At 41.6% G+C, this 13,285-nt stretch overlaps 1 protein-coding gene across 1 annotated transcript in view; it reads left to right on the forward strand.

Moving 5' to 3' along the window:
* ryr2a (ryanodine receptor 2a (cardiac)) overlaps positions 1-13,285 on the forward strand; it is a 612,110-nt gene that overhangs the window by 176,160 nt on the left and 422,665 nt on the right. The window contains exon 25 of the mRNA XM_069936123.1: positions 3,962-4,121. Within this exon, the coding sequence (XP_069792224.1) occupies positions 3,962-4,121 (160 nt within the window). The remainder of the gene's footprint in view (positions 1-3,961; positions 4,122-13,285) is intronic.

Genomic DNA, 13,285 nt, shown 5'->3' on the forward strand with positions numbered 1-13,285 from the left:
GGAATTTAGGAGGATGAGATGGGATCTCATTGTAACATTTCAAATGTTGAAAGGCATGGACAGAATAGATGGTAGGAGAGTCCAGGACAAGAGGGCACAACTTCAGGATTGCAGGGTGTCCGCTTAGAATGAAGATGTGGAGGAATTTCTTCAGCCAGATGGTGGTAAATCTATGGTATTTGTTGCCACAGACGGTTGTCAAGGCATGGTCATTGGGTGTATTTAAGGCAGAGATTGATTGGTCCTTGTTTAGCCAGGGCATCATAGGTAATGGGGAGAAATCTGGGCAGTGGGGCTGAATGGGTAAAATGGATCAGCTCATGATTGAATGGCAGGGCAGACTCAAAGACTGAATAGCCTATTTCTGCTCCTATGTCCTATGTCTTATGGAACAGGATTGTGATCTGAAATCTGCAGTAGCCACAAGGAATGGAAACTGCTGTACAGTTTATGAATCAGATGAAAGATTTCCTTTAATCTGTCTGAAGTTGACTGGACTTCGATTGCAAGGAGCTGCTTGCAACTGTATATTGCAGACTGGCAGAGTCCCAAGTTGAGGACTACGTTATAGAATGATGCAGCACCAAAACTGTCCCTTCACTGCACCATCTCCTACACAGGTTTTTTTTATGGCAGACTCCAGCTAAATGGAGTGTCTTGTGGAGACAGAGATGTTATTTACAGAGCCAGTTGCAGATAGAAGCACAGCAAGACGTGAGATGACACATTCCCAGGGTCTATGCATTGACTGAATCAGCCCCACCCAAAAATAAACAGGATAAACACAAAAAGCATATTTATCCCAACACCCCCCCACTCCCCCACATTTCTCTGTATATTATACCTCCCTGGACACCAAGTATTTTTGATCTCCAGATAAAATGGAAAGGGTGACCATTGCTGCCCAGGTGAGGAATGTTACATGGATCGTAAGACTGACAATATCTCTCACCTGATGCCCATGTTGTTTTCTCTGCACAAGAGAGAGAGAGAGAGAGTTTGCTTTAATAACTAACGTTTTACAAAGCTGTATTGAAATTTGAGTGAACCATCTTTTATTGCACTAAGCTTTGCAAGATATTTCTTAATTTGCTCTGTGGAATCCCCGGAATCCTGCACCTATGGGAATTGGTGGATGCCGGAGAAGTGAATTTACTGTTTGCTTGAAATTGCATGTTGCGTGGATCGGCAAGCTAACGGCTCGGGGTGCCAATTATAAACTTCAATAATTTTTTTTTACCTATTTTCTGTGATTTTATTTTCGCCGGTTGCTTGAGGCAGCCGATTGCTTGAATTCTGGATAATGGGGATTTTACTGCAAATGTATTTTAAACCCTCCAGTCAATTTGACTGTTTCAAACATTCCTCTTCTCCAACTGGTTCTCCCATTGTTATTAAAATGACTCCAGACAGACTTGTCAGGTTCTGTTAACTTGGAGATATGCCCAATCCCAACAGCTGTGCCAAAAACCTGCTGCAAAATGTTATCTCCCCTTTAATTGTTTTTATGAGTTTTATTTTCTTGTCAATGATGTTTGCTCATTCATTGAATTCACACTTTAGTTGTCTAATTATTTTGGTGTGCTGAGATGGTCTGAGCAACAAACATTAGAGACTTGTTTGGCAGTGGAGGAGAATGCAGAAATAATAATCATTTTCTACATCATTGATCTTAAAATAAATAAGTTTAGTTTAGACCTTCATTGGGACTTGTGGGGTTGACTCCAATGCAGCGCAACCAAATCTCCCATTTTTGCAACCAAGTATTTAATGGAATGCTACAAATTCTTTTACACCACACCACAAAGTGGCGGGTGACATGGTTAGCATAGATTTTAGTACAACACTGTTACAGAGCCAGGGATCAGGTTCGAATCTGGCACCGTCTGTAAGAAGTTTGTACATTTTCCTCGTGTCTGTGTGGGTTTCTTTTGGGTTCTCTGGTTTCCTCCCACCCTTCAAAATATACGGGGGTTGTAGGTCATTTAGGTGCAGTTGGACGGCATGGGCTCGTGGGCTGGAAGGGCCTGTTACCATGCAAATAAAAAAGTAATAGTTGTGTCTGAAAATCAGCATAACCTGGAACGGAGTAATTGTGCATAGGTCCTGGGTGCCTAAGTGCACTTTCTCGTTCTTTCCAAATTATGTAGTGGCAACTTCCACTATAGTTGAGTGTTGCTCTTATTAAGAGTTGGTGCAAGAAGTTATCACAAATGAATGGGGAATACCATTCTTACATTGACCGTCAGTTTCATTTGCAGCTTTGGGCACATTAACCCAAGATCACTGAAAGACATCGCTCTCTATGTCAATTTTGCAAACAAGATTGGGGTGACCCACATTACCATTTTAAATCCAGAAACACAGTTGTGTAGCAATTTCTCAGCCAACATCTATTGACAAACTATTATGCATCTTTGCAGTATTTTTCAATCAGGTCCTGCTACTCAAAGGTCTTTTGCTTCTGTATTGTTTTGTATTTCTTGTTCCCATTTTGTAAGTTGACTTCTATTCCTCTATTTAACATGAAAAGAGGGGGATGAGACATGGATGGAATGGGTGGATTTTTGTAGGAAAATTGGGTCAAAGATGGGGGGATTGAAATTGGGACATGTGGTTCCAATGTTCGACCACATGAATGGTTTGACGAATTCACCTCATTTTCCCATTTTTGCCTTTGCTTTTGCAGTGAAGGGAACAAATGCACTGTAATTATCTTGCAAAAATTCCATAGATTATGCAACAGTTCCCATAGGTCAGAAGACAGTTTGCGTAAGCGCACTAACTACTAGAGTAAGGAAACAGGAATGTGGGAAATTGGGATCAGTTAGCCTGAGTTCAGTAGGAGTTGAGAGTCATACATTACTGAAAAATTACTCACAAAATTCTCCCATAAATCCTGGATGAAGCTGTAGTGGAACTCTCCATAATTGTGTATTGAAGTAAGTACTGCTGAGGGCATTGCTGGGAAAGATGATGGAAACCAGAGCTGAAGGTACATGCTGCTTCAGGGGAAGAGCTTTTGTTGTCCACTTATTCCATCAGCCTCTTGAAGTGTGTCAGGGAATGTGTCTAAAGATGCAGTTACGTCATCCATCTTCATGAGGTCACCACTCACAGGCAGAGCTAAAACCCCTTGAGTAATGCAGTGTAATTTCCTTTTTCCTCTCAAATTGGGATGGAATCTAATCTTTATTTCCTGGTGTTGCCAATTCTAATGGAGTTATGAGCCTCTCTTTGGAAGACTGAGCTGATGTCTAATGTCCTTGTGGAATTTCAAGGTGATGATACCAGACTGTACAGGATGCATATTTGTTCACAGATTGTACTGTAAGGTAAACAAGTATCATAAGGATCCTGATACCAATTTAAAAAATATTTAGACATACAGCAAGGTAACAGGCCCTTTCGGCCCACGAACGCGTGCCGCCCAATTACATCCAATAAACCTACAACCCCAGTACGTTTTGATGGGTGGGAGGAAACCGGAGCCCCCGGAGAAAACCCACGCAGACACGGGGAAAAGGTACAAGCTCCTTACAGACAGCGTGGGATTCGAACTCCAGTCGTTGGCACTATAACAGCTTTGCACTAACCGCGACACTAACTGTTTCCCCACGTTATATATGCATATAAGGTTAAGATTGCAGGTGGGTAACCTGACATCAGAACTGGCCAGTTCTGACACAAACAGGAAAGGGTGGCTCTCTGAAATTGATGAATTCAGTACTGGGTTCCAAAGATCCCAATGTGCATGAATGGAAGATGAGGTTCGGTTGCTCAGGTGTTATGAGCGGGGTTTCGTGAATTCACACCTGAATTAATTGAATGCATTAGTGGTCAGAAAGTCCAAAGAGCACAGCTTCTGTGAGGATTCTGTGCCTGAATAGCATTATGCACAGTAAAATACCTTATTACAACTGAAAATGACTAATGAGAAGTACTATATTTTTTGACACAGCTACCAGCTACCCAGTGGCTACAAGCCAGCTCCTATGGATTTGAGCCACATCAAATTATCCTCCACCCAGGAAGCCATGGTCGATAAACTGGCAGAGAATGCGCACAATGTTTGGGCCAGAGACCGCATCAGGCAGGGATGGACGTATGGTATTCAGCAGGTAAGCCACGTCCTGCCTGGTTTTGTAATGGATGTTGCATTCTGAAATACTGCCTCAAGGGAGTTTGCTATTAATGGGACAGAGTGCAAGCCATGAAAGTCTGAGTAGCCTGTGCAATTTTAATGAGCCCATAGCCCATAATATGACTGCAAAAGTTTTATCCACCTTTCTGGCTGCAGAAGTTGTGTATAGTAAAACCCCCACCTATGACGTTTGGGAGATGCTGGAAAAGTGTATTGGCTGGTTGCTTGACTACATGTGATTGGCGAACTAACTGCTAGGTGGCACCAATTTTAAACTCTTGCATTTTCTAACTGATTTATTTTGTGCAATTTTTATTTTGCTGGTTGCTTGAGGCTGCCAGTTGCTTGAATCCTGGATAACAAGGATTTGATTGTATTTGTAAGGAAATGCTTTCTGCATTTAATATTGTGCTGCAGTTTTCTTCAGTAGCTTTTAGACTGATCTGTTGAGAGCACCTCAATGAGGAGATGGAACATTGGAACCTGTCATGTTTCTCTGGAGACTGTAACCTTTGATGGATTGGTCTGGCATGGTCTCACTTTTGCCATGGGTGGTTATGCTTCCATTCGATCCATGCTTCCATTGAATGTAGTGAGACACGTCATGCAAGGGCTGTCACACATACTTCAGGGACACAAGAGACTGGAATCTGGAGGAATAAACGGTGTGCTTGATGAATTCAGCAGGTTGAGTCAGGGCAGCCTTTGGGTTTAGACACTGCATTTGAGCTGAGAGTGTAATGAGGAGATGCCAGGTACAAAAAAAGTGAGACAGTGTGGTGAGGGATAGGCTTACAATGGGAGCCATCAGGTGAGGAAGGGAAAGTGAGAGGGGTAAAGTCAGGAGCCAGGAACTGATGGGCGATGGGTCGAGACTAATAAGTAAAGAGGAAAAAAAGGGGGAAGATGGAGCCATATTGGAGAGAGGAAAGTGAAGGTAGAGGCAGAGGGTGACACCCAATGTCACTGCTTCGAGTCAGTGGAGTCAAGGACTCAGCAACCAACCTTAGTCAGCTCTCAATGACTTCACCAGCAAACGTGTGGAAGATTGCCTGCCAAAAAAAAAACTGCGTGCATGTTCCCCGACTTCAAAACATGGCTGAACTGCAAAGTGTGCTCACTGCTGAAGGCCAAGATTGAGCCGTTAAGTCAGAAGTCCAGATATGACCACAAGGCCTTTCAAGATGCCAAGAGAAACCTTATAGATACCATATGCTTGTGGCAGGACATGGCATTATTAGTTATAAACTAAACAGGGTAGAATAACAAATAGCATCCCTCCCCGACGAGCTGAGTATATTCTATGCTTGCTTCACACTGGAGGCCTGTGAGCCTCTCTAACCACAGACACACATGCACCTGTGGTGACTTCTGCAGATGTCAGCTCGGCTTCCCGGCGAGTGAACCTGAGGGAAGCAAACAAAGCTCTCATTGCTCCCTGGGTTATACCTCTTGCTATCCTATCCTGCTATCGCTTTCTCCTGGTTTCTCTGCCACATCTGTCCCCACTCCAGGGCATCCGAAACATCCTTTTTCTTCAGCAAGCGATCATTCTGCCTTCCTGTTATGATTAAAGCTCCTCCATTTCTCATACATCTGCCCCTTCCCCTCCTCCCCCTAAGTAGAACAAGTACAGAGTACCTCTGGTTCTCACTTTCCACCTCATGAACCTTTACATCCATCAAATTATCCTTTGACACTTTGGCCAACTTCAGCATGATCCCACCACCAACTCCTCCACTCCTTTCTGCTTTTCACAGGGGTAAGTCTCTCAAAGTCTGTAAATTTATTTTTTTTTAAAATTAGACACAACACAGTAACAGGCCCAATTACACTCAATTACATCCAACTGACCTACAACCCCTAGCATGTTTTAAAAAAAAATTGAATGGTGGAAGGAAACTGGAGCAGCCAAAGGAAACCCATGCAGATACAGGGTGAACATACAAATTCCTTAAAGACAGTGTGGGATTTGGATCCTGGTCCCGATTGTTGGTGCTGTTCTAACTGTTAAGCTAACCATGCCACCCTTCACTGCAGTCCTCTCTTTGCTCCCCACCAAACATTCTACCCCCATGGGTGCTACATGTTGTAACATTAGAAAGTGCAAAATGTGTCCCTACACCTCCATCGAGGGCCACAAACAGACCTTCCAGGAGATGCAGAGCTTTGCATGCATATCATCTAACCTAACCCATTGCTTTCAGTGTGGCTTCCTCTACATGGTGACTGTGAAGCCTATTGGCCTGAATGCACCTGATCTCGGAACCTAAGCAGACACAGGCCTGGTCAGTACTTGGAGGGGAGACTGCCTAGGAACACCAGGTGCTGTAGGTTTCTGTGAGGGTCACTGGACAATTTGGCAACTCTATGTCTGCCTTAGGGTAAACAAAAGTTAAAGAATATCATGTATGTTACATTTTAAATGTAGTATTACGTTCCAGTAATGGAACCTTTACATTTTCCAAACTCCTCTATGGGTTTTTGAGCTATCCAAGGTCAGATATGAATTTCATAACTTAATGGTAACTTAAATGAAAATCCGTGATGTACTTGTCCCTTCCTGACATTAACGCCAGGGACAGGGTTTTTTATTCTAGTCCTGCCACCTCACACTAAATAAATGTGAATGTTACTGGCAAAAGGTATTGAAATGACAGTACAACTGGCTTTGAGGGTTAATTAGATGAGTTTCTTAAGAGACCATGATTAAGGACCATAATTAAGAAGAATAACAGACTTGTGGGTTAATAAAGAAAGTTTAGGTGAATTTAATGTCTTTTATCTGTTCCTAGAGATAATTAAGTTCAAATGAATCAGATGTGCATTTGCTAAAAATGAAACGCATTTTCCAGGGTGGATATCAGTGATTTATGAGATCCGGAAACTCAGACATGAGTGGAGGCACGTATGCATGTATATGAGAAGTGGGTTGATTAATTATACATATTAATAGTTATTGCCAGCATAAAATAAGACCTTTTGAATACAAGAAAAAACTGCAGTATTTTAAGGAGTCAAATCACTTATTTGACAAAAAAACACCCAATAAGGACATAGAATACACTTTCAGGAATATTGTTGAAAAGACAAAATATTAGAATGATTTTCCATTTCTCTTTGTCTGACTCAACTCCGTTAAAATTGCACTCTATTTGATTAAAACGTTGCTATTGCATGTTTGACAAAATAGAAGAGGGCAGTATAAATGCAAACCAATAATGTGACAAACTGCATTTGCCTGTCATGACATTTTCTATTATGTTGAACAACTAACGCGTTATTCGCAACGGAACATTGGAGGTGGGGGGGGGGGGGTCTATTTCCTGCCAGTGCACATGTGAGTCTCGTGACAACTTCATTCACCCTAGTGGCAGCTTCTTTAAGTTGAGCCCTTTGATAGGCAACTTCAGAGATATGACATCTCTGGAGGCTGTGGGAGCGCTGGAGGCGAATCCACGGGCACTCAGTGACTCGGGAGACATTGCTTCTCTTTCTATGACTGTAATGAGTTCTGGGTGATTGCCTTATGGTAGACAAAAGAAAATGTCATGTAATAACACATCTACTGTTTTGTTACATGACCATAAAATAATCTTGAATCTTGAAACATTTCATTGCCATGAAACTGTCTTTTCCCTCTTCCCCACAGAAACCACCTGCCTACATATTTCTAACATTTTCTCTTTTATTTTAGACTCATGAGGTCTCTCTGTGATAATTAATAACTGCATATGTTGGAAATCTGAAATAAAAGCAATGAATGCAGGAAACACTTAGCAGGTTGAAGAGTCGCTGACCTGAAACATAAACAAATTCTCTTACCACAGACTTGCTGAGTGTTTCAGCTTTGTCACTTTTTGTTTGAAAGTTCTCTTTATCTGCCCTCTTGTACAAATTGCTTAAAAGTTGGAAAACAAATAGTATGCTATTGCTTATTGTTCAGGAACTGAGCGCCAAAGTAGAAGGTAAATCTTCCCTTGTTTGATGTATTGATAAGGTTACATGTGGAGAACTGTGTACAGGGTTGGCTTCATTGAAGAAAGGATGATAATGCCTTGGAAGTCATTTAGAGAAGGTTCAGTTGACTAATGTACTGGTTCCTCACTTAGTGCACAGGATGTGCCCCTTGCTGCAGCATGCTGCTATTCTGGGAAGCTGGATGCCAGGATTATGGTGTAAACTCCTGTTCCACTGTGCTGCTGCGCTGGGAGCCAGGTGTGAATGCAGGAATGAATCTCCCATACCTCTGTAAGGAGAGGTCATCTGTGTCAGCAATGGGAGTGAGCAATGTGGCACTCACAGCTGAGATGCCTGGCAGAGAACAGCAGCCTGGCCAGATTGGTGTGCGGTCCTTGTTAGCGACTGGACAGCACCTACTACATGTGTCAATTCACCGCCTAGATCTGATTATCTAATTTTTTACTACCTGTTGAATGAGATTGCCTTCCTCTTCTTATGGGCTTTTGCATCTTCAGTAATTAAATTGAATTTCTTACTGAGATACAGCTAAAAACTTGGTTTTGCATGCTATCCAGACAATTTCACTCATTCAGAAGTCCCAATAGGTAGTGCAAAAATAAAACAAAGGTGCAGAATATAGTGTTACAGAGGAAAATTTTGGTTAAAATGATGCATGGGCTGTGATGAGTTAGGGCTTGTAATATCAAGAGTTCATCTTTTGCCAATGAGAGGTCCATTCAGGAGTCTGACAACAGCAGGAAAGAAACTATCCTTGAATCTGGTTGTGTGTGCTTTCAAATTTTTGTCTTCTGCCCAATGGAGGAGGCAAGTGTGACTGGGATGGGATGGGTCCTTTAATATGTTAACTGCTTTCCCAATGCAGTGGAAAGTATAGCCAGAGTTGATAGAGAAGAGGTTGGTTTGTATGGTGGGCTGAGCTGTATTTGCAGCTCTCTGCAGTTCCTTGTGGTCTTGGGCAGAGCATTGATGCATCTGGACAGGATGATTTCAATGGGGGTTCTGTTAGAGACATTCTGACAGTCTGAATTCTTGAGGGTTCTCAGGAGGTAGAGACATTCGTGCACTTTCTCGGCTGTGGCACGGCACCAAATGTTGGTGAGAGTTTTGTCTTAAAAACATAAAGCTCTTTTCCATTTCCAACTCAGCACCATTGATACAGATCCTCCCTGCTCCCTGATCGATGACCAGCATCTTTGTTTCCTGACATTGAGGGTGAGGCCTCTATGCCACTAGATTGTCTATCTCCTTCATGTTCTCTGTCTTGGTATTGTTTGGGATCCGGCCAATCATGGTAGTTTTGTTCTCTCTGGTAACAAACTCATTGGTGGTCAGCTTCCATCAAATCTATTTGGAGGTGAAAAGAGAGCCTGTGGAATCTAGTCCAATCATTCACTTCTCACTTCTCCAAGTTCACCGGTATCAGGCAATTCTTATACTATGCACAGAATTTAACATTTATGAATTTTCAACAGGCTTTGGTGCTTAAAGTTAAATGGTTACCACTCAGAAAGGATCTCATTGGTTTCAGAGAGAGATTTGCTGCTCATTGGACACACACACAAACTGATTTCCTCCGATCAGCCACTTCTTTGTTTTGCTGAAGAAACTTGCCCCATCATGGGTATTCCAAATGATAACCTCTTCTTCCAGGTTACCACAGAGTTGGTTTTGTTTCCCTTATTTCAAGAGAAACACTCTAGCCAGCCATTTCCTCTTGTAAGGATTACAAGCGTTTTCACCAGGCTGAACTGAGAATTCACAACCCATCTTGTTATTTTTCAACCACCCTGCCAGCTTGCCATGTTTCAGCCTCCAAAAGCTACTGCAGAACTGTCGAACTGACTTCTCTCTCTCTCTCTCTAAAAAAAATCAAAATTTTTCTCTCTTTGTTTGCAAAACCACATGACCGCTCTTAGAACAGCAAACTGCATCCAGACAGATTGCTGGCACCGGAATCAGTTCCTGAGCCTGGACATCTGTTGCTGTAAAGATAATAGTCCATTTATTCCACAACATCAGTCCAATTAACACCTACTTGTGATGTCTCCATAGGCTTTCTTCAAAGTTTCTGTAAAGTCACTGTGGACATGAAGTTTATGTTTATGCATAGCTCTTGTATTTCAAATGAGATGTGAAGTGTAAATATCTGTTTGTGAAGTAACCTACTCTAAACCCCCACTATCTATCTATTTTAAAGACATTTTTATATATAATATAAAATATAATATAATCCGTAACAATACTAATGCTATCTGTAAATCATAATTCATGTATATCACTGAATGTAATGAAAATTGTAGTGAGATAAACAACTAGCTTTGAGGGAGAGAAACTTAGATGAGTGATGATTTCCTTGAACTTAAAGCCAGCATCAAAGACCAGGATTGACAAGAACAAACTGGGAAAATAAGTTAAGAAGTAAGATAATTCATAAGCAGTGGTGGACATTTTTGGAAACTACTGGATGATCCATTGTGACTAACAAAACAGTCAAAATATTCAGGTGATTTTTAGATGAGCAAGCTGTAACTAATCGAACGACAAGCGAATAAAATTCAGGATCATGCTTTATATCGATGACTTGAATGAAGGAAATAAGTTTCTCATCACAACATTTACTGATGATATAAAGATGGGATAGCATGTAAACTGCACATACCAAAAACAGCTAAATTAAGTTTGCTCATGCAAGTGACCATTTTTGCATGAAAATTTTGTTGATTGGAAAACAGGCACACCTTGGACAATTTATTATAGACTTCCTTACTATTTTCCAACATTCGATATGCAACCATTGACATCACAAGTCATCTGTTCCACATGTTCTTCCTTAACTGAGGTAAATTTTACTTTTAAGATGCAATCTACACCCTTCCTCATTAAGATCTAGAACTGTGGTTCTCAGCCTTTTTCCACTCACCTACCACTTTAAGTAATTCCTACGCCATCAGAGCTCTGTGATTAGTAAGGGATTGCATAAGGTGTTATGTGAGTGGGAAGGGAAGGTTGAGAATCACTGCTCTAGACCCAATTGTTATTGAAATATTTTGCTTGAGAAAAATTGTAATTGGCCCATTTTCTTTGGAGTTATGAAACTGTGCTCATAACAAGTCAATTAGGTACGATTAAAACAGTGGTTTTCAAACTTTTTCTTTCCACCCAAATAAAGAGCACCCATGGAATGGGTATGTGAGTTGAAAGTAAAAGGTTGAGAACCACTGATCTAGAAGCATAATGAACTGAACTTGTCAATGAATGAGATGCCATCTGATATAGGGATGCAGATTCAATCTTGAGTTTTAAAATTAAATTGGATCAGTACATGGATAGGAAAGGACTGGAGGGTTATGAAATGAGAGCAGTTCAGTGGGACTAGCTAGGTTTATTAGGCGGCACAACCAGAAGGGTCGAATGGCCTGTTTTTCTGTCCTGTAACGTTCTGCGGTTTATGAAGTATTTCCATTCCGACATCAATGTCTTCCATAAAGTCAGCCAAAGTTTTCAGTGCTGAGGATATGTGAAAACCCACGACTCATTGCATCTTTTTGATACAATGTGCAATGATACAGTCTGGAAGACAGAATTATGTCTCCTTTGAGGATGTTGTTTAGATGAAAGTTCATCAACCTGATACATTAAGTCTGTTTCTTCCTCGATGGATGCACCATGATCTGCTCTGTTTTTGCATCACTCTCAGTTTTTATTCCAGCATCCACATCATTTTCAGATGGTTTGGCATTTTCATATTCCTTTCATATTGATTAGAAATATTTTTGTGATATAAGCTCCTGTAAATTGTGCCATAGAGTTCCACTAACAACCATCCATTTTCTGGTTCAGAACCCTGTTCAGAGAGGTTTCAGTATGCAGTGGATGGGACCCCAAATCTCCCATCACCATCCTCCCTGACCAAAGGAGCATCTTCACAAAATGTGTAACATGAGGACATGGACATATCTGCACATATTTTCCCCATACAACTTCCAATTCCCTGAACTAGACCACCTTATCTTCACATTGACTTCCAATTTCCATACACCTCCATTCCCCATACTGAAGGCCTCAAAGCCATTCGTTTTTTATTTGACAACAGCCCCGGGTGGAAGAACTTATCCTCACCATCAATATATTTTGACTCCTCCCACTTTCTCCAAGTTAAAGAGGTAGCCATGGGTACTTTCCTGCCTCTCAGCTGTGGCAGGCTTTTTGTTCCGTGTGTACCCTGATCATTACATATATAGCCCTGGAAATAGTAATGTAGTAAAGAACATTGATGATGGTAGAGCAGTGGATTTAGTGTATATGGATTTCAGTAAGGCATTTGATATGCTTCTGCATGCAAAGCTCATCCGGAAAGTAATCTGAGGAGGGTTTGCTTTGTGGATACAGAATTGGCTTGCCCAGAGTAAGAAGAGGATGGTTGTACATGGTTTATACTCTGCACGGAGGTTGGTGACCAGTGGTGTTCTGCAGAGATCTGTTCTGGGACCCACCCCCTCTTCTTTGTGATTTTTATAAATGATCTGGATGAGGAAATGAAAGGGTGGGTTAGTAAGTCTCCAAGTGGTATATAAGTGGGTGGTGTTGTGGATAGTCTTGAGGGTTGCCAGAAATTACAAAGGGATGTTGATAGGATGCAGAGCTGGGCTGAGAAGTGGCAGATGGAGTTTAACCAAGAAAAGTGCAAGGAAGTTCTTTTTTGTAGGTCAAATTTGAAGACAGAAGGCAGACTCTGAGCTGTGTTAATGAACTATGAGATCTTTGGGTCCGTGATCAAAACTGCTGCACAGGTTGATAGTGTTGTTAAGAAGGCATACAGTATTTTGGATCTCATTATCTGGGGGATCACGTTCAAGGCCATGATGTAATGTTACAGATATATAGGACATTGGTTAGACTTCACTTGGAATATTATGTTCATTTCTGGTCACCTCATTACTGGAAAGATGTAGATGCAATAGTGAGGATGCAGAGGTGATTTACAATGATGTTGCTTGGATTGGGGAGCATGCCTTATGAGGATAGGTTGAGTGAATGATTTTTTTCTCAATTCATCGACGGAGGATGAGGGGTGACCTGATAGAGGTGTACAAGATAATGGGAGGCATTGATCGTGTGGATGTCCAGAGGCTTTCCCCCCCCCCCCCCCCCCAAGGC

Source organism: Narcine bancroftii, chromosome 4, assembly GCF_036971445.1.
Source record: "Narcine bancroftii isolate sNarBan1 chromosome 4, sNarBan1.hap1, whole genome shotgun sequence".
Classification (NCBI taxonomy): Eukaryota; Metazoa; Chordata; class Chondrichthyes; order Torpediniformes; family Narcinidae; genus Narcine; species Narcine bancroftii.